Genomic DNA, 19,483 nt, shown 5'->3' with positions numbered 1-19,483 from the left:
TTAAAGCAAAAGTTTACGGACGGACGGACGACGGACGGACGGACGCCGGACGAAAAACGATCACAAAAGCTCACCCTGTCACTTTGTGACAGGTGAGCTAAAAAGATTCCCTTACAAATAAAGTTGAAAAGAACAATCTTACTTTTATTTATTTATATATTTATTTTTAAAAATTTCTATGCATGCTGACACAAACATTTCTCTAGCATAACTAAACTTGAGAATTTTTCAATGAAATAACCCGAAGTTCCGTAGCTAACAACCATAATGGTAATTTTGTATAGTGCGCCTATAACAAGTCAAAAACATGTGAATCGAGCTTTCACAAGCAATGACATATAGACCAGTTATGTTCACACTCCTCTTAACAAAACAATGAATGCAATATGTAAACTAATGTCTCTAAAATCCCCAAAACAGAAAATTATAATATTTATATATATATCAAGAAAATGAGCACTACAAAATCAACTAAATTTAGCACTTCAAACATGAGCACAAATGGGAAGGGATAAACATGAATAATACTTTGGTAAAAATCTGCAATATAAAGGGCAACAACTCAGAAAAAAGAGGGCAAAATTCAGTTAAGCAACAAGCAAAAAAAAAAATCACTATAATACAAGTTCTATTCATTGTTTACAGAATGTATTTTACAAAATGAAAAATTAAAAACAGACAATACAATTAATTATAAAAAGCAACAAAAACAGCTTTAAATTTTTTTCAACAACAATATGTTATATATGTATAGTTGGGTATAACAACGAGACAGTTCAGCACACAATATACAATGTCAATGCCATCTACATAATTATACATACATGTATAAAAAATAAAATATTTATAGTTGCATAGATCAAATTATATAAGTAGAGATCACACATAGGATTCTGTATATCACAAGTAAATATGGACGGATTTCTCATGTGTAAGGCTTTCTAAAAGCAATTATCAAAAAGAAATAAAGCTTTTAAAGCAATTAGTAATCAAAGCAAAATAATCTTGTAAGAATGCATAAAAATGATAGTTAAAGCAATACTATTTCTTTTCAAAAAACCAATGCTCTTATTTTTTCAAGGTCCTACTGACCATATTTCAAAGTGTTGTGTAAACGTCTTGGAAGCAATCTGTCTTTGATGAAAAATCACAAAGAGCCAGTTTCTTTTGTTTTCCATGTAATTTTTCGTTAAATTTTCCATTTTCATTCTTCCAATTTTCCACAATGAAGGTTTTGATTAAAATGTTTTACTGTGGCACATGTTCTTATTTTATAATAAATCAAGTAAAGTTCGGTGCATTGTTCAGTATATTAATCAAGCATCACATTTTACTCTATACTTTGATGCGTTACAGTTACATCATGTTTCGAGCCACACAAACATACATTTAACTAACAATATACTAAGGTAAGCACAATGCAAAAATAAATAAAATAGTGAGACACATATCTGGTCTATATATAAAGCGGTTGTCCTAGATTTTTGTCAAGGGACATAATGAAAGACAACACCCGTTTAATGCAACTATGACTTACAACACTTCCATACTTATCTCAGCCTGGATACTACCACGGATCTTCATTACAATATAAATCTGTGATATTACCTTTTATTAAGATAAACTATTTCTATACCTGAATTTCACTTTCACAGATCATAACAATTTTTGTCACAGTCATAGTTGATCATTAATTGGATGTGATGATGAATAAATGATACAAACTCTATCTATACTGAACAATTATATATATATACACATCTCTATCTATAAAATATAACTATAAAACAAGTTACATTTACATGTTATACTTCATCTCTAACCGTAACCTTCTCTATTTTAGTTATTGGTCAAGTTTCAAATTTCTAAAACAATTTTCTATTCTTTAGTTAATGCTCATCAATTTAATAAAATAGAATAAAAACAAATTTTCTCACATTTTTTTCTCTTAAAATTTAACTTTTCTCACTAATCAATATACAACCACGGACTTACTGTAATGAATAATAAAGTAATTGTACTGATTTTGTCTACAAATATAACATTTCTTTCTAAAGTTCAACTTTACTGGAAAATCATATTGACAAATGAAAAAAATCTTAAAAAATTTTTTTAGTAAAAATTTAAGAAAATAATGTAAAACAAATAATGTACAAACACTATTATGCAAAACAACTATACCAGTACCTAGCATATTTCTTTAAATCATTACATTTCAATGCCGTGTGCAAAAACATGTGTTTTTCCTTAAATTCTTTTGTAGAGGCACACTTTTCGATGTAAATTAAGAGAAATTCAAATGCACCAAAGCAAGAGATCTTCATATAATAGTGTATGGTACAATGTTTTTTTTCTTTAATTTTTTACTTGGCACACACTTGGTTTTTGTCTTTTTCTTTAATTAAATACACAAATTAATCATACCCTACAGTCAAATGGGAAACATTATTCAAATGTCATGTAGATTCCATAAACATATTCAGTTTTTTTCTTTTCGTCAGATAATTTAAAATATATTCTCAAATCAAATATATAAAAATAATTTTTTACACCTGTTATAAAGTCAAAGATCTTTTTTCTATAAAATTGAGCAGTTTTGGGGGTACAATGAGCTTAACAAAATTTTTTTATGTCATGAACATTTCTCTTATAAACTCTTCTATACTGAGATAACAAAAATATATTATCATAAAATATCAATCCATTCGTATTCTGATTTAATGAACAAATAAACAGTAAAACCTATATTGTACCTACAGTAACAATGGCTACCCTTAAACAAAGATTGGCAGAATCAGCTACCTTTCACATAAGAATTACGGAACCAACTTTTTTAAATAGAATTTTCATAGAATAGACAGACACCTTTGAATGCGTATTTCTATAACCATTTATCTACTTAACCTTTAACTTTCGGAAGTTGTATTTTTTTGGCTTTGCCTAGCTTTGATTTTGGAACAATCTACTAACATTTTGAGATTTCAATAGTACATGTATCAAAAAACAAAATATATCAGTTATCATCTGTATAGAGCCTGGGCAGACGGCAGGCACGGACGGAGGTGCAGGCTGGCCTGGCTCTATACTGATGGCAAAGGCTGGTCACTTTCAGTTCAGGCAGGTTAAAGGTTCAAGACAGTGTTTCATGTACAATATAATATACTCAACCTAAATTCATCTACAATACGACATTAATAACTATGAGATTTCAGCAGATCTCCAATTATGACTAGTATTACATTTCATAAGAGATTGTTTTTATCCATATAGAATCTATAAAAAATATACATGTAAATATCATATTACAGTAACAGTTTTAAGTGTTTCAGTCATCTAACACTATATATTCTTCTCCAAAGAGCTGTTTGTAGTGCACTCTACACACACATTAAAGTTTTAGTCACTAAAAAGGAAAAATGGTCTTTTCAAATTAACTTTACTACCGGCAATAACAAGAATCTTTAATAACAACTTCTCAACAAGGACACATACAAAACAAAAGAGTAATTAAGCTTATGAAATACTCTTTACACAAACATCTAACTAGATTAACAAGGACTGCTTTATCCCAAAAACACATTGTTACTACTTTTTACTACCATTTCTTTCTGTTAAATATAAACTAGCAAAAATAAAATAATTTCAAAATTACCCTTTTTTAATTTCACTTGATAAGGTGTTTTCTTAATCATAACATTGATACTACATATGCCATTTCTTTTCAAAAATCATAATCTTGTAAATCAACTACACCTTTCTGTCAACTCATGATTTGCTCATATCAAAGGCTTAATAATACTCACACAGTTCTCCAACAACAACAAATATTTTTTATCTCAAAAAGTTCACAAAAATGATTTACATAACAGCAGAACATTTTCTATTCAGCAGAAACTCAAATAAACAGAAAATCTCTTATGCACTGTCTTTACCCAACAGCAGATAACAATCTTTCACTTTGACCTCTGATGTAGACGACATATTCACCATCTTCCACTCAAGCTCGCAATATCAGGATGTGATCCGTGTGGTGAAGAGGCTGCCTCATGAAATGGATCCGAGTCTTCCAGAGGACTGTTTGCTGACATCAACATTCTTCTCTTGTTCAGATCTAAATTCATCAAAGAAAAAGAACAAACCTTTCACAATCTCAACACATTTTAAATTGTACCAATGTAGTGGTTTTTTTTGTTTGTTGTTTTAGTCGTAATAACACAAAAATATTATCTCTAGAGTTGTTTTTTTTATTTCCGACTGAAAATAAGCCAACATGAATCTATGGGACTTATCTATGTGACTTATCTATCTAAAGGGTTTAGAAAATGACGTACTTATGTCAAACCAGAAACCTTTCAAAATCATGCTTGATAAGAAAGCTCATGTCAGAGGGAAATTATTAAAATAAATAAACCTGAGACACAGTCACACTTAGTAAAACATATCTATCAGCAAGAACATGTCAAATATCTGACATAAATCTTTGCTGTGTCAATCTGATTTAACACTGTAGCACATGGAATTTCTAGACTAATTATTTATTACAACATATGGATATTGTTATAATTCATATGGCAATATTTCAACAATTTAACTTTGGAACCTGGAATTATTTTCAAAAGTAAAAAATTATGATAAGTTAGTACCTGCAATTGCCAGGAGCATTTTCTTTCTGGCACCAAATGTGGAGATACCTAACTCTCGAAGGTCATGGTCAGTCAATGTCAGGAATGTTGGCAAGTCAATCTGAAATATACATATGATAAATGTCAATATGCTGAAAATATTATATAAATGTTTGCCTGAAAGTCAAACTTTTCTACATGACACAAAGGTGCCATGCATATACTTACTTGCACTTAATACTATGTACCAAATATTAGAAGTTATTCTGACTGAAACCCTCGCAACACTGAACAAATAAAAGTATCCTAGTAACTGTAAATAAACAAAGATACAGATAGAACAGTCTTGTTGAAAGTTGATAATATTTTTTTAATGGACAAGGTAAATAGCAGTAATTCAAACATTCTACAAAAAATGACATTTTTCAAAAAGGAAAATGAATGAAAAAACATCCTAATATGATTAAATATTTGACAATTATAGCATTTATTATTGCTCACTTCTTGTTGCTGGAACAGGTCAGTATATTTTCCGAGACCCAGTTTGATGAACAGCTCAGCAAGGTCTAGTTTAGGTGACCAGTATGACTTGCTTGGTACAAGGGCGCCATCTATATGATTACTTGCACTTAATCCATACTCCGGCCCTAAAAATAAAAAATTCTCACTAACCCTTACATTAAAACACTGAATGCATTTTCTCCTTTCGCCCAACTTACAGCTGATAAATATACATGTAGATAGTAGTTGAACTGTATGGCCTGACTGTACTGCCAAATCATTATTTTTCATGGGGGACTAATTTTCATGGTTTTCATGGATAGGTCAATCCAATGAATTTAAGATCCAACGAAATTTCATTTCGTCTGCTGTAAGATTATTCTGCATCACATTATTTACATTTTACCTTTTGGTAAATTTAGTAACCCACAAACATGTTCTTTGTGACAAAATCACAAAATTTCATGCCAACCATATAAATTGAATTCTCAGTATTTGTTGCATAGGCAAAGAATAAAGTAATCAATATGGTTCAATAATATACTAATATTATTATTTTATCCTATTAGACCGTAACATTCAGAACTCATGGTTGTACAACTTACACAATGGGGATTTAAGTTCAACATTCTGAAATTGTTCAATGTAAAGTTAGGTATGATACACCACCTAAGTGAACATGTTATAAAAGTGTCTTACATTTTTTCCTAGGACTAGGATATTCTCCTGGTGCTGGGTTTATTGGTGGTCTGTTATACATGGTGGTAGAGTCCCTCCATGGATCTCTGTCCATCTCTGACATCTCTTCTGCTGTATTCTACACAATATATAAAATCATTCCATTAACATTCACACTGCATTAAACATTTAATTGTACTACATGTATTGTCATCTTTAGTTTATAATAATTTATTTTAGTTTAGTTACTAATTTATTTTAGTTTGATTGTGTTGGAAGTTATAAGCTTATTGAAACACTCTAGAATCCGTTCCTGGAACCAACCATTACTAAGCAATGAGTGTAAAGTTTCTTGCTCATGGAAAAAACTGCTTGCTGCTGATGGAGATTGTACCCACACGGCCAGCAATTCTGAGATAACTAGTCAGATGCCCTAACCAACGGCCATGCTGCCACTCTATATCATCTTTCAAAACATATACAGCTTTAACAAAAATAGTTTTTTAATTGGGGACAATCAGTAGCCAATTTCAAATGAAAATATATCTTTCTACAACTGCTTTCTATACATGGGAGAATTAAGGTTGTTTCCCTTGAAAATGATTCTCTTACAAGTCAGGCAAGTAGAATTGGCAAGAGGAAATCACACAATCATATTCAAACTTAGTTCTTCATTGAAGGACTTCATATTTTCTTTTTTTTTTACAGTTTCGCGTTTATAAGAAAATGCGAAGCAGATTTATCCAATGAAAAAAATTGCTTCAAATCTAACTATTTGTACTAATGCAAAATTTGATACCAAATATTGCTAATTTCAGATACCCAAACACCAAAGATTGTTAACCACAAGCTAATACTAACCTCATAAGTTGTTGCCATGGGAGGTTCGTATTTTTGTCTGACACCTGTCTGTTGCATTCTTTCTCTTATAGCAGACTCTGGCATAGACTTGGAGAAACCAAGGCCTGACCAGAAATCTGTTGGGGTACGAGATTCTCCTATAGGTTTCTTCTGAATAGCTAAAATATAAAACAAAAATTTAGTTCCAACTATTAACAATCATTTTATAGTCAATCTTGTCCATGTTGGCCGATATTTTTTCTCACTGACTGGAAAGTACATGTAGCATTTTGTTTTAGCGGAAAGATATCTGTGGCCTGTCAGGAACAGAATTACTAAAGAATAATCCTTTAATTTTATTGGGTGAAGTTTAAGCATAGACTTTCAGTTCCAGCAAAGATATTTTAGAGAGGGAATTAGCTGCTGTTTGTATCAATATAACAAATTCATTTATAACTTTAAAAGACATACATACAAAGATTTTTATGCTTTTTTTACAAATGATTATACCTTTGTTTGCCAATAATTTCTTCTGCTCATAATCCACACCAAATGGCTGGAAAGTATCAGCAAAATGATTAGATGTGGAGTTCTTCCTCTCTATACCAGGTGCTCTTAAATCTTCATGTAAACGTCCATCCCCATTCCTACAAAACATAATATATAAATTCTGTTTAAAATTTTTAGAACTTTTAGTTATATTTAATGTGGTGCTTCTCTGTAATGGACTTACTTCTTCCACTTTGAATTCTGGACTGACAATTCTTGTGTTTGCGAGACTTTATTAGTGAAATACATGTAATAAAATGAAGCAGATAAAAATAAACTGTCACCCTTGTGCAGTAACGGTGTACGTTCTTCTTAATTACATAGGAGTTAATTGGTTATTGCACTAAGGTGACAAATTACGTAGATTCTGGTAAAACTGAAAAGATGAGAACTATTATCATGGCTAGTAATCATAAGATTAAATAATTGTTAAAGAAGTAACATATCAGTTTGATGACATTTCTATTGAATCTGTTTAATGTGCATCTTATTGTCTCTTTTCATGGTTTCAAGTGACTTGGCACTATTTAAATTAGCATGGTTTCAAGTGACTTGGCTCTATTTAAATTAGCAAAAACTATGTCCATGAAATTTTCTACCCTTAAGAGAAACTGATGGCTGAATATGAAAATCATCAATTATAGGTATGATATGAAGAAATTAATATATCTTTGGAATATTGAGAGGTAAAATGGTTAAAGAAAATTAAAAGTAACTTACGTGAGATGACTTCTAGTAAGACTAGCACGTAGTGAGGCACTATTTAAACTTCCATGAAGAGATCCATTGTTCATACTGCTGTGTAATGATGCACTGTTCATATTATTCATGCTTCCATGTAACGAGGCGTTGTTCAGGCTGGCATGCAGGGAAGCACTGTTCAAACTACCATGGAGGGAACCATTGCTTAAGCCACTGTTAAGGAAGGAAATTTCGTTCATAGGATTTGTTGTTTTACTCAGTCCAAGTAAATCCATTGTGTGTGCACTGCTACTTAGTGGTACTTTGGGTTTACTCAGTCCTGTAAGTAAATAAAACAGGGGATTACAATAACTTTAATAGTTTTAGTGCCCTAAAAATCCTTAATGCATTTTAGACCATCTTTACACTGCTTAATTTGTTTAATGGATATTACCTGATTTGAATATATGAGTAATAGAGTCCAAAAGTAGTTTCCAGCATTTAATTATCATACTTAAATTCAACTGTCAACAGAATAGAGGCTAGGCCATCTGCATGGCTGTGAAAACTAATATAACCTATAATTTTGTCTTGGTTTAGGTCTGTCTTAAGGCTGAAAGATTATATAAACACGCTTTAATCACCAAAAATAAAATTCACATAATTTGCAATTTTCATCCTTGTAATCAGTTTTAGTTTTTTGGGGACTTTTTTTCTTCATATTTTGATAATTTATCCATTAACAATGAGATTATTTATGTTTTAAGCTTATTAATCATTTTATATTATTAGTTTTTTGACAGGTTATATGGCCCTATATAAACAGCTGTTTGGAAATATAACCTGAACCATCAGGCAAGGTTTATATTGTAAACAACCAGTTATGTACGGTCATATAACCTGTCAGGAATAATTATAACAAATTTATAATACAGCAAACTTTTTAAAAGAAAAGTGGGTTTCCAACATAAATTAACACCAGTCGTGCATATTAAACTAAATAAACGTCACGATTATCCAATGAAAAGCAATGTTACAAACGTGCAGTATTAAATAGAATCAATTACTACTTACCTAGCAGGTCTAGTGTATGTCCACTACTAGTCAGGGTAGAATTTGGTCGTGGTGATGTGACAATATTACCAAAACCATTTGATGTTGATAGACCAGCTAAATCAACTGAAATATCAATTTTAGACTTTTTTTTATATAAACTATACATTTTAATTACATGTATTCTGCTTAAAATAGTTCTTTTGCAAATTTTTAATTAAATAATCAAATGCTGAGATGAATATTAATCAAGATATTACAATACATTCAAATGTTTATATATTTTCAACAATTATGTCTAAAAAAAAAAATATATATAAATATTTTTTTCAGATACAGGCTGGCACTTTCATAGAAAGATTTCATGTATTCTGTACCAGTACTTACAAGTCATTCTCTTTACATAAATCATATGAAACAGCTGTGGTATTTTATTTTGTTGTTGTTTTTTTTAAGTCATAACAAAATTACAAAGGTCATATGACATATTTCCAGTCTTATTGGTAGAGGAAGATCTCCAGTGCCCTTTATGCATTATTTCAGGGCACAAGCTGACATCTATGTAGAACCACAAACCTTCTGAAAGCTAGCTGGATAGATTCCTCACATGACAGAAGCCAAAGTCCCTGACAGTATTTGAACATACAGTGAGGGGCAAGTGATTCAAAGTTAGCAGCCTTAACCTCACAGCCATAGTTCCCCAATCAAACAATCGATTGAGCTCACCTAATATCTGCCCTGTGCTATCCAAACTCAGCTTGTCTGATGTGCCCTATTGTGCTTATCAAATTCACAACCATTGTTTTACATTCTGAGCACTATAAACAAAAATGACCCTAAACCCACTGAATTTCTTAAAATGACATGTCCAGCTTCCATTTTCAGAATTGTCCAGTATCAATGTTGATAAAGGATTATTATCATGACAATTTAAGTCAGTCAGCTTGCTCAAAACTGCATGAATGTGTACTTGACAGAAGGCAAAGGCTAGTCACTGGTAAAGGTTAAAATACATGCATATAATACTAACCAGCACTAGTATTTTCCCTGAAGCTTGAAGGACTTTCACAAGGACTTCTGGACGGACTGCTAGCTTCACTCCTATTTCTACCTACTATATAAAAATACAAACAATTTATTTCAATGGTATCGATATTAAACACCAAGGTACATAAATTTGTACACATGTATAACATTTTATTCTTTTCACATTTCAAACATTTTTTGCCTCTTATTGACTGACCTTTTTTGCTGAGTGTAAATAAACAGGAAGTGTGGTTTTGGGCACTTTTTCAAATTATGTTAGCTGTCTTAAATAAACAATAAAAGAATATAATTTTTTAAATAAGATAAACCATTCAGTTCTTGCAAACTTTCAATTGAATAAGTCAGTAGTGTCTTTAAAGACTACTTTTTCTATATTTATGTAGTTTTGCCAAACCTAACAGTATACATTTACTTAATGCTTTCCACCCTAAATATCTAAAATGGACTTGCCCATCTTTCAATCAAGACAAGACCATTCATAATTTCTAGGGGAAATTTCAAAATTTGAATTGACTGAATAGCAAACAGTGCAGATCATGATCAGATGGCACGGATGTGCTGGGGATGTGTCGACTGATCTTGGTCTGCACTGGCTGCATGGGTAGATTAGTATCCACCAATAGGTAAAGGGTTAAAATATAAAACATGTACCATGATCAGTGACATTTAATGTCTGCGTTGTTTGTTGGAAACCAGCGTTCTGACTGACATCTTTCTGTATACCATTTATATTACAGTGATTCATGAGATCAACTACATTCTGGACGGAAACCGCTGGACGTACAACCATCATTGGAGCATAAATACCTAAAACAAAATATCATATTATCATTATTGGGAGCATAATTATCTACAACAAAATGTCAAATTATCCTTATAATGAAAATGTATTTTGTAATACAGGATATCTCTTATCACCATTCTTTAGTTATACAGGTGATAGGGTTCACTGGTAATATTTAATTCAATGCTTATTGCTTTCAAGACACTGACCAATACCAGAGTCATATTAAGAATCATTATCCTGACACTAGTAGGGCTTGAAGCCACAACCGCAGGGTTGAGAAGCTGATAACTTAACTACTAAGCTACTTATCCTCTTAATGGAAAACTTTATACAAGACCACAAACACATTCATATGATAACCCCTATAAAGTAACATTATATTGATACTAGATTAACCATTCTGTCCAAGAATAAACATTAAAATTCTAAAAGAAATAAAACTATCAGTACATTTTTTATGATAATCTCTGTTACATGTAAAATGTTATCAAGACTGAATCAGAAGAAATATACAAGAAGCTTGTTTATTTCAGTATCAATATAAAAAATCATTTCCATTTAAACCAGTTAGCAGTAACCTGTCACTAGAACAAGAGCTGTCCGTAAGACAGCGCGCTCGACTTTTTTATTGCTTGCCAATAAAAAAAGTTTTTGCAGTAAAAGGCAATACAAGAATCTCTGTATTTTTAAAGTGAACAATGGCCATGAGCATTAAGATATTTAGTGAAGAATTATTTTACTGAATTGTGTGATACCCTTGAACACTGCAGCAAAGTTTGAAATGTTTAAGTCAAAAGAGGGCTGGTAAGAAAGAAAAAAAAACTAGTTGTTTGATACCCTTGAATATTACAGCAATGTTTATATGACATAATTTATGGTAAAGTGAACAAGTGGATAGGAATGAATTTTTTTAGATTTTTTAAGTTTTTTAGTGCTTGCCTATAATACACAAAACATTGACAGTTAAGGGCCATAATTCAAATAAAATCTTTGACAGAATTACCTTCTCCTGGACATGTTTGGGAATCATGATTGTAAACAAGTATTCCAACTTTCAAATTAATATCTCAAACAGTTCAGTCAAAAAGTGGACTGGTACTAAAAACTTAACCAAGATTCTAAGTCGATAAAAGGCCTTAATTTTTAAAACAAATCCTTGACAGAGTTACCTTCTCTTGCGTACAGATGGGGGTAATGATGTGAAATAGCATTAAAAGTTTCAAAGCAATATCTCAAAGGGTTAAGGCAATAAGTGGATTTTACCCATATTCAATGTATTTTCTAAGTCAAAAAGGGGCATAATTCTGTCAAAAACCTTGACAGAGTTATGTCCTCTTGTCTGTTGATGAAGGTCGTGATGGTAAACAAGTATGGTCAGTTTCAAAGCAATACCTCCAATGGTTTTGAAATAAAGTGAGGTGGTACAAAAAACTTAACCAAGCTCAATACACTTTCTAAGTCAAAAAAGGGCCATAATTCTGTCAAAAACCTTGACAGAGTTATGTACTCTTGTCTGTAGATGGAGGTTATGATGGTGAACAAGTATGGTAAGTTTCAAAGCCATACTTGTAATACTTCTGAAATAAAGTGGGGTGGTACGAAAAACTTAACCAAGGTGTGACGCCGACGCCGACGCCGACGCCGGGGCGAGTAGGATAGCTCCCCTTTTCATAGAAAAGTCGAGCTAAAAAGGGAAGGTCCGCAATTTTTAAATATTTTGTTATCAGTAACACACCGATACTTTTTTTATCTTAAGAAATGAACCATGTTCAATTTGTGATATTTCTCAAGAAACTGTTATCTTTTTTTTATGTTTTTATGAATGTACTCATATTTCTCTAACTTCACTACCAAGGAGATAAACATTTACCTGGTGGAGGGGAAACATAGTGGTTAGGGCTTGATGTATTCATGTTCGGGCTTCTGGGACTCTTTGGGCTCATGGTGTTAGCTGTGGTTGGTGGGCTCTTCTGACCATTTACTAGTAACAATTGATTAGCTGTATTTATCTGGAGGGTTTGCTGAATATTCTGCGGTACATTGTGGCCAAAGTATCCTGAAATTATCGAGATAGGACAAATTATTATAATTCAAGAAGTACATGTCCCTGCAACAATAAAAAGAAATTTAACAGACACTCTCATGCAATCTAACCAGACATTTAGCTTCCAGCCTATTGTAATATCTTAATATCAAAATGCTTCAGTTTAACATAAGATACATAGTTATTCTTAAACTTAAAGTACAATAAATCTTTTTAACAAAATTAGCAAAAGCTGTCACTGTCATTACAGCTGTCTTCACTTCTGTATTGTTTAAACTAAGTATGTATTTAACATTATTTTTATCTAGGAAAAGTGCATCATATCACTTTAAAGCTTTCTTCAAAACAGCGTCCCGAGAGCTATTTATTAGTGACCTTCATTTTTAAAAATTTAAGATCGGGAAACAAATTGTTTGCTTTACTAATTTACATATAGAGAGCAACTCTGATAGATTAGAGGTATCGAGAGGTTTCCTTATTGTTTATGTATTTTATTGTTGGCAAATTTCTTCTTCTTTCATCTTTTGATTTGTCAAAGGATTTATATAAAAATAACATATTTAACCATTAGGTAAGCTGAAGGCCGCTTTAAACAATCTCTAAACTATAAATATACATATTTATTTAAAGACAAACCTAAGGCTGTTAAACTGAGAACATTGGACGGAGTTCCCTCTTCTGTCATTTGATGAACTGGTTGCTGTGGTAACTTCTTCTCTATTCCTAATAACAGGAGCCGTGCTAAATACATGTTGGAGGAGTTCCTCTCTATACTTTTCACTATCACAGACTGTAATAATAATATACCATAAAATAAATATCACTCTCTCAATGAAACCATAAACCTTAATATATGCTTATATGAATGTTTTTTTATTTTGTACAATTATAATAATTATGTCTACATACAAAAAAATAAATTTGAATATATCACATAAACTCATGTCTGAGTTTTGGAAAATAAAAAAAACTTCTTTCTGGTATTTCTTAACCTTTTCCCTGATATAGACGTGTTTTGACGGCTTTTTGTCCCCCCCCCCACCTCCTTTTTGAGGCCTCAAACAGTGAAAAAATGCACTATTTAGACCCCAAACACTGTTTTTCGTTTGAGAAATGTTGTTAAAAAAAGTGACCACTTTTTTGGCACCGCTCCCCATCCAAATGTTACATCAGGGGGTTGCCAGAAGAGAATGTGCCCCCTTCTGTTTGGGGGCTTTTAAGGGGGGCGGTAGCCCCCTCATCACCAATAAAATTTTGGACATGTGACAGGCTAAAAATGGCCTCAGGTCGATCTTAGGGTAACTAGTTAACGACACTGAAAAGCCTTTTACTCTATCTGAATTCATTGAGAAGTTGCAGCACTTTGAAATCAGTTTTGATGGAAAATATCAATGCAAAATAGTGATTTTTGGCAATTTTGAGACCCCCCATTGCCATGGTAACAGGAAATTTACAATTGAGCATGCTGTTACAGAGGCTATGGTCTAGTCAACATTTGTGCCAAGTTTCATTAGTATTGAATCATTTTTCATAGTTTCATAGCAGTTTGAACTTGTTACAGGAGACTTTTCAATGAAAACGAACATTTTTCGCAATATGCTCATGGAGTAAAAGGTTAACTTAAATCAATTGCACACATTTGTCAAAAATTCTTGAACTGTCAACTTGTTACCTTGACAATCATAAAAACCAGACTTGGAGAAGAATATAGCAAGTTACTAACAAGATATCAGAGAAAACAATGAATGCCCCATTCAGTATGTTCATTAATTTATTCTTGCATGTTTAGAATGCAGGTATCTATATGAAAGGGGTGGTTAATCACTTGATTTTTGGCCAAAGGAGTCGAGTCCTAGTGGTAAAGGGGTCTGTCTCTTAGTGTTTGAATGGGGTCAAGACCATATATAATTCAACATATAAGACCATGATTATGTATTTCCTCATGTAAGACCAAATGTATTTCTTTGTGCAAGAGCATACATATTTCCTCTTAAGGTATGACCCACCTAATGCATTACCTCCACGTTGAAGAGTACTCAAATAGGCTAGAACTACTGTCAAATGCATTAAAACTGAGGGGCGCGGGTTCAAGCCCGAGAAGAGGCAACTTTTTTTTCTTTCTTTTTTTTTCTTTGCACATTATTTGTGTCACTCAGATCACTCTTGATAAGAAAAAAGTGTTTCATTTTAATTATAAAATTATTATTGGTATTTATTGGCTAAATTGTGCCAAATTTTTTTATCAAATATGGTACCTGATCTTTTTCAGTGTTTGAATGGGGTCAAGACCATAAATAATTCAACATTATAAGACCATGATTATGTATTTCCTCGTGTAAGACCATATGTATTTCCCTGTGTGACTCAAGATTGGTTTAAAAGAATCTACATGCTTATTTCACGATCAAACTTAAAAAAATATTATAAGTTTAATAGTAAGGACTCATATTCATATGTATAAAATAATTGCTTTATTATGACCTTATGCAGAATTTATTTTATTTTGATTGTGTTGAAGGCTATCAGCCTATAAACACACTCTCCAATCTGCTCCTGGAACGCACCAGTACAAAGAAATCAATGAAAAGTTTGTGTTGAATTCTGTTTAAGCCAGTCCTAGGGGGCGTCGATGGTAGCTTGCAATTACCACTTTCATCCATGAACATGCTCAATCAAACAGAGCCTGCAACATTTTCAATTTTGCCAAGTTGGGCTTTCTTTAGGGATTTTGTTTTTCTTTATTTTATGTGTAAACTTCTCTTCAATGCAGCCACAAAAATAAATTTAGTTATGAAGACAACGTATGAAAGACTTACTTTGCTTGGTTGTTTAGGTTTAGGTTTTACACTGATAAACACATCAAGATGTTCCATTAACTGTGTTACTCTACCTGTGAAGTAAACAAAATACCCATATATTCACAAATAACATCAAAACAAATTATTTTACCATACAATAATCAATACAGAAAATATATTTGTAATTAATGAATATTAACAGAGATTATGAAGAATTTTATATTCGATAATCTTGTTTAAACATATCAGTGTCCTAGTACCATGTTTACATACTGTCCGGTAATTAGGTACGTTACGGAATTTATCCACTTCGCATTTGCAAGGGAGGTCAAAAATAATTTCATCAGGGTTCTTGTCTCCAAAACTACCGCGCGGAACTTAACAACAAAGTAATTTAAACTTCAGCAATTGTTGGCAGCCACTGAATCTACCAACGAAACCAAGATAATTTGTCTGATCATGGTCTGAACTGTTCTCTATTCAGTCAGTATATATTCTGAAATTTCCCTACCAATCACGAATGGTTTTGTCAAGATTAAAAGATGGGCAAACCCATTAAACATATTTTGTGTGGTCTATTCATTAAATTAAGCATTGTAAAAGTTAAGCTATACCTGGATCCATCTCTAGTTCTTCTTTCACATCAAACATAAGGACAAGGGGTAGACAACCCTGTAAATCAAAAGCAAGACATACATAAAATAGTACATATCCCTCATAATTTTCCCTCCAAAAAGGGAGAGCTAAGAGCTGACAACAAACATCTGATGCATATTATTCATTTCCTAATATATTTGACAAGTTCTAAGATATCATTAATAATCTGTGAGAAATTCTATTTTGTCTTTATATTCTGCCATTCAAGTATACTGTGTATATCTAAAGCACAGCCCATTTATTTCATCCTAAGAACAAGCTCTCTTTAAAAAAACACAGACCTTAAACTTCAGAAATTAATCACGGAAATAATTTTACTTTATTTCAATAAAAATGACAATATACAAATAAACAAAATGAGCATGTTTCAAAAACAGCACACTTAACACATAATTATTTAAAATTTATTTACACACATAAACGTTGTATGTTTTTTCAGCAAGATAATATCTGTTATAAAAACTGTAAACTGTTTATTCAAGCCAGGTGATATGAGTCTAAGACAAAAAGCAGATTTTCAAGGCAAAAAAATCAACTCAGAAGTGTGACTTTACATCATGAATTTGCTATTAAAAAGCCATGCAGGCTGATATTTTAATTCCCACTTCAGTTTTTTTATGAGGCTATCATATTTTTATTTCAGAATAGTATCATAATTGTGACATTTAAACAAAAAATATTCAAGAGGTTCAGGGAATAAAAAAGTCTTCTGCAAAACATAAGAGTTTGCTACCATTTATATTCAAGCTTATCAGAAAAACAAAACAAAGGACTTTATATTTACTTTGTCCACCTATGTGTTTGTTCAAATAATTATTGAGTACTATGTGAAGTAATCACTAGTATATGAGGACATCAAGAGTTATGAATGAAGACTTCTTTACAGACAAAACAGAAAGGCAAAACAAACCTTTAGTACTCTAGGAGTTATGTCAGGAGGGGACTTATCAAAAGAAAACATAATTATGTTTCCATTACCCATAAACAATAAACTGTTTTCTTTCAAAAATCTCTGAAATTTTTTCTTTGTTTTTAAAACATGCATACACATGTGCGCACACACACATACGCATTCACATTCAGGGTGACTTACAATAAGTTGTTGTCGTGCCAGAAAGACACTATCTATTGTTCCGGTTATATATACAGTCCCCTTTCTCTGGGGCGTGACACTGTTTGGGTCAGGAAAATGAATCATGGCCCCCGTTGCTTGCATAATCTGCTTGATATTCATTCCTCCACGTCCAATGATAAATAGATGATGTTGTGGGGCAATCTCCAACTGCATGTTAATTGGTAATGGTGACTGCAAGTATAAAGTAAGAAGTGAGACTAAAAATAAAGTGTTGCAGCACCACACTAATTACCGTATTCCGGTATATACCGGACAAGGCACTTGAATGGTTAAATGCTATACAGTAATCTCTTTACCCACCAAAAGCTTTTTAAGACGTCTAATTCAAATTTCAAAACAGATTAAATTTGAGCCGCGTCATGACAAAACCAACATAATGGGTTTGCAACCAGCATGGATCCAGACCAGCCTGCACATCCGCGCAGTCTGATCAGGATCCATGCTGGTCACAAACGCATAATGTTGGTTTTGTCGTGACACGGCTCATTTGTATTATGATCATAAATGAAAAATGTAAGAATCAGCGAAAAAAAGGGATTTTTTTTGTTTACTTTGTGCAAGCATCTGGAGGTACTGCTCCAAAACTGAAGTGAGTTAAATCCTAAATAAGAGTTATAATTGTCAGAACTGAAGAAAAATTACAAATAGTGATCCTTCACAATTGTTTTCATACTAATAATTGAAATTTTATAATCAGGAGTTTTTTTTCTTCTTATTCAACAGCAATTTACATACAAAAATAGTTAAATATTTGCAGGTTAAAAAATAACATCTTTCACATAAATTGCCAAATGCAACCTTAAAAGATTGAACCAAAATCAGCAAAATGATATATACTGGGTAAACTAGGCCAAGAGCATTTTGTTTGTTAAAATAGTTCACTGAAGGTGTAAAATCAAGAAGTAATACATAATGCAGTTATTTTACTATTAAACTCACCAAAAATGCTTGAAAATATCTGCACAAATTATTAATTCAAAATTCAATTTCATGGCATCCTAAATATGTTAGTGTTTTTGTTTTTTTTCCTATTATCCCTTTAATAACAGGAGATATATTTTGAACTGAACATATAAATAGGCAAAATTTAAACAAAGAACAAAAGAATCCAGTGTTCTATAAAACTCACTGACTATCTTCAATCCACAACTGTGAAAATGAGATTGTCTGCAAAAAAACTTTTAATAGTAAGAGAGAATTGTTCAAATAATTCATCATTTTTTTCTACTCCTGCCAAAATCTAAAATTTGATTTGATTTATTTATCAATTCAGCACACTTTCCCAATTAACCGGAGCGTTATTTTGGCGGTGTTTTATCTGCAAGTGACAACCCACAAAATGATAAGACCAGGTATTTTACATACAAGAACAATGGTTTACCTTTTTTTTTCTTATATAAAATGGGCAGGCACGACTTGGCAAATCCATAAAACATCTGTGCTTTTTAAAACAGACAGACATTTCTAGCACATGATAGACAGACTTCCAAGTTTTTTATTCATTAAATTGTCCTTTGTTAAAACAAATTCTCATCATTTAGAATTCCTCATAAATCTGATAGGCTTGCAGAAAATATACAAAAAAAAACAAAATTTATTTAAAAACCTGGACATGCTCCATGTTCTATCAATGATCCAAAGGTATCTGTTAGGTAAATATTAGGAAAGATTTAATCAAATGTGTGTTGTTATCTCTTTTTTTCTCTTCTGATTAAATTTTGAAAGTCAAAGTCAAAACATTATTTCGGCAAAATTCATCATGAGATATTCAAAATTGTTCTGTAAATCACTTATTGCCTGACTATTTGATCTACAATAAGTCGTTGAGATGACTCTTATCAAGAGAAAAACAAACAAATAAATCTACGAAAAATGTTATCAATGAAATATAGTGAGGGGTCGAAGGGTTGGATTAAAAAAAAAAAATCCAGTTCGCATTAGAATTAACATTGAAAAGGCCTCAATGGAACATCAGCCAGTTTTTTACTTCCTACTACCTCTCAAATATGAATGTAGGGGCAAAACCCAACATGTCAAAACCCCACACCTCAAAATATTATAGAGGACAAAACACCACAAATGAATTTTATA

The 19,483-nt window shown here is 31.9% G+C and overlaps 1 protein-coding gene across 1 annotated transcript in view; it reads right to left on the bottom strand.

The window, feature by feature from the left end:
* Positions 1–363: 363 nt before the first annotated feature.
* The window catches only part of LOC132735919 (protein bicaudal C homolog 1-B-like), a 38,210-nt gene continuing 19,090 nt past the window's right edge, over positions 364–19,483 (bottom strand). The window contains exons 5-19 of the mRNA XM_060722957.1: positions 17,351–17,563; positions 16,215–16,272; positions 15,619–15,692; positions 13,439–13,592; positions 12,629–12,814; positions 10,623–10,778; positions 9,955–10,038; positions 8,946–9,050; positions 7,911–8,211; positions 7,152–7,288; positions 6,663–6,820; positions 5,823–5,940; positions 5,124–5,269; positions 4,644–4,743; positions 364–4,111 (exon numbers count right to left, since the gene is read on the bottom strand). Coding sequence (XP_060578940.1) covers positions 3,984–4,111; positions 4,644–4,743; positions 5,124–5,269; positions 5,823–5,940; positions 6,663–6,820; positions 7,152–7,288; positions 7,911–8,211; positions 8,946–9,050; positions 9,955–10,038; positions 10,623–10,778; positions 12,629–12,814; positions 13,439–13,592; positions 15,619–15,692; positions 16,215–16,272; positions 17,351–17,563 — 2,118 coding nt within the window. The 3' untranslated portion in view covers positions 364–3,983. The remainder of the gene's footprint in view (positions 4,112–4,643; positions 4,744–5,123; positions 5,270–5,822; positions 5,941–6,662; positions 6,821–7,151; positions 7,289–7,910; positions 8,212–8,945; positions 9,051–9,954; positions 10,039–10,622; positions 10,779–12,628; positions 12,815–13,438; positions 13,593–15,618; positions 15,693–16,214; positions 16,273–17,350; positions 17,564–19,483) is intronic.

The sequence above is a fragment of the Ruditapes philippinarum genome, unplaced genomic scaffold, assembly GCF_026571515.1.
Source record: "Ruditapes philippinarum isolate M1 unplaced genomic scaffold, ASM2657151v2 ctg2298_1_1_1_1, whole genome shotgun sequence".
Taxonomy (NCBI): domain Eukaryota; kingdom Metazoa; phylum Mollusca; class Bivalvia; order Venerida; family Veneridae; genus Ruditapes; species Ruditapes philippinarum.
Note: the sequence above shows the minus strand (reverse complement) of the source record. Positions and strands in the feature narration are given on the sequence as shown.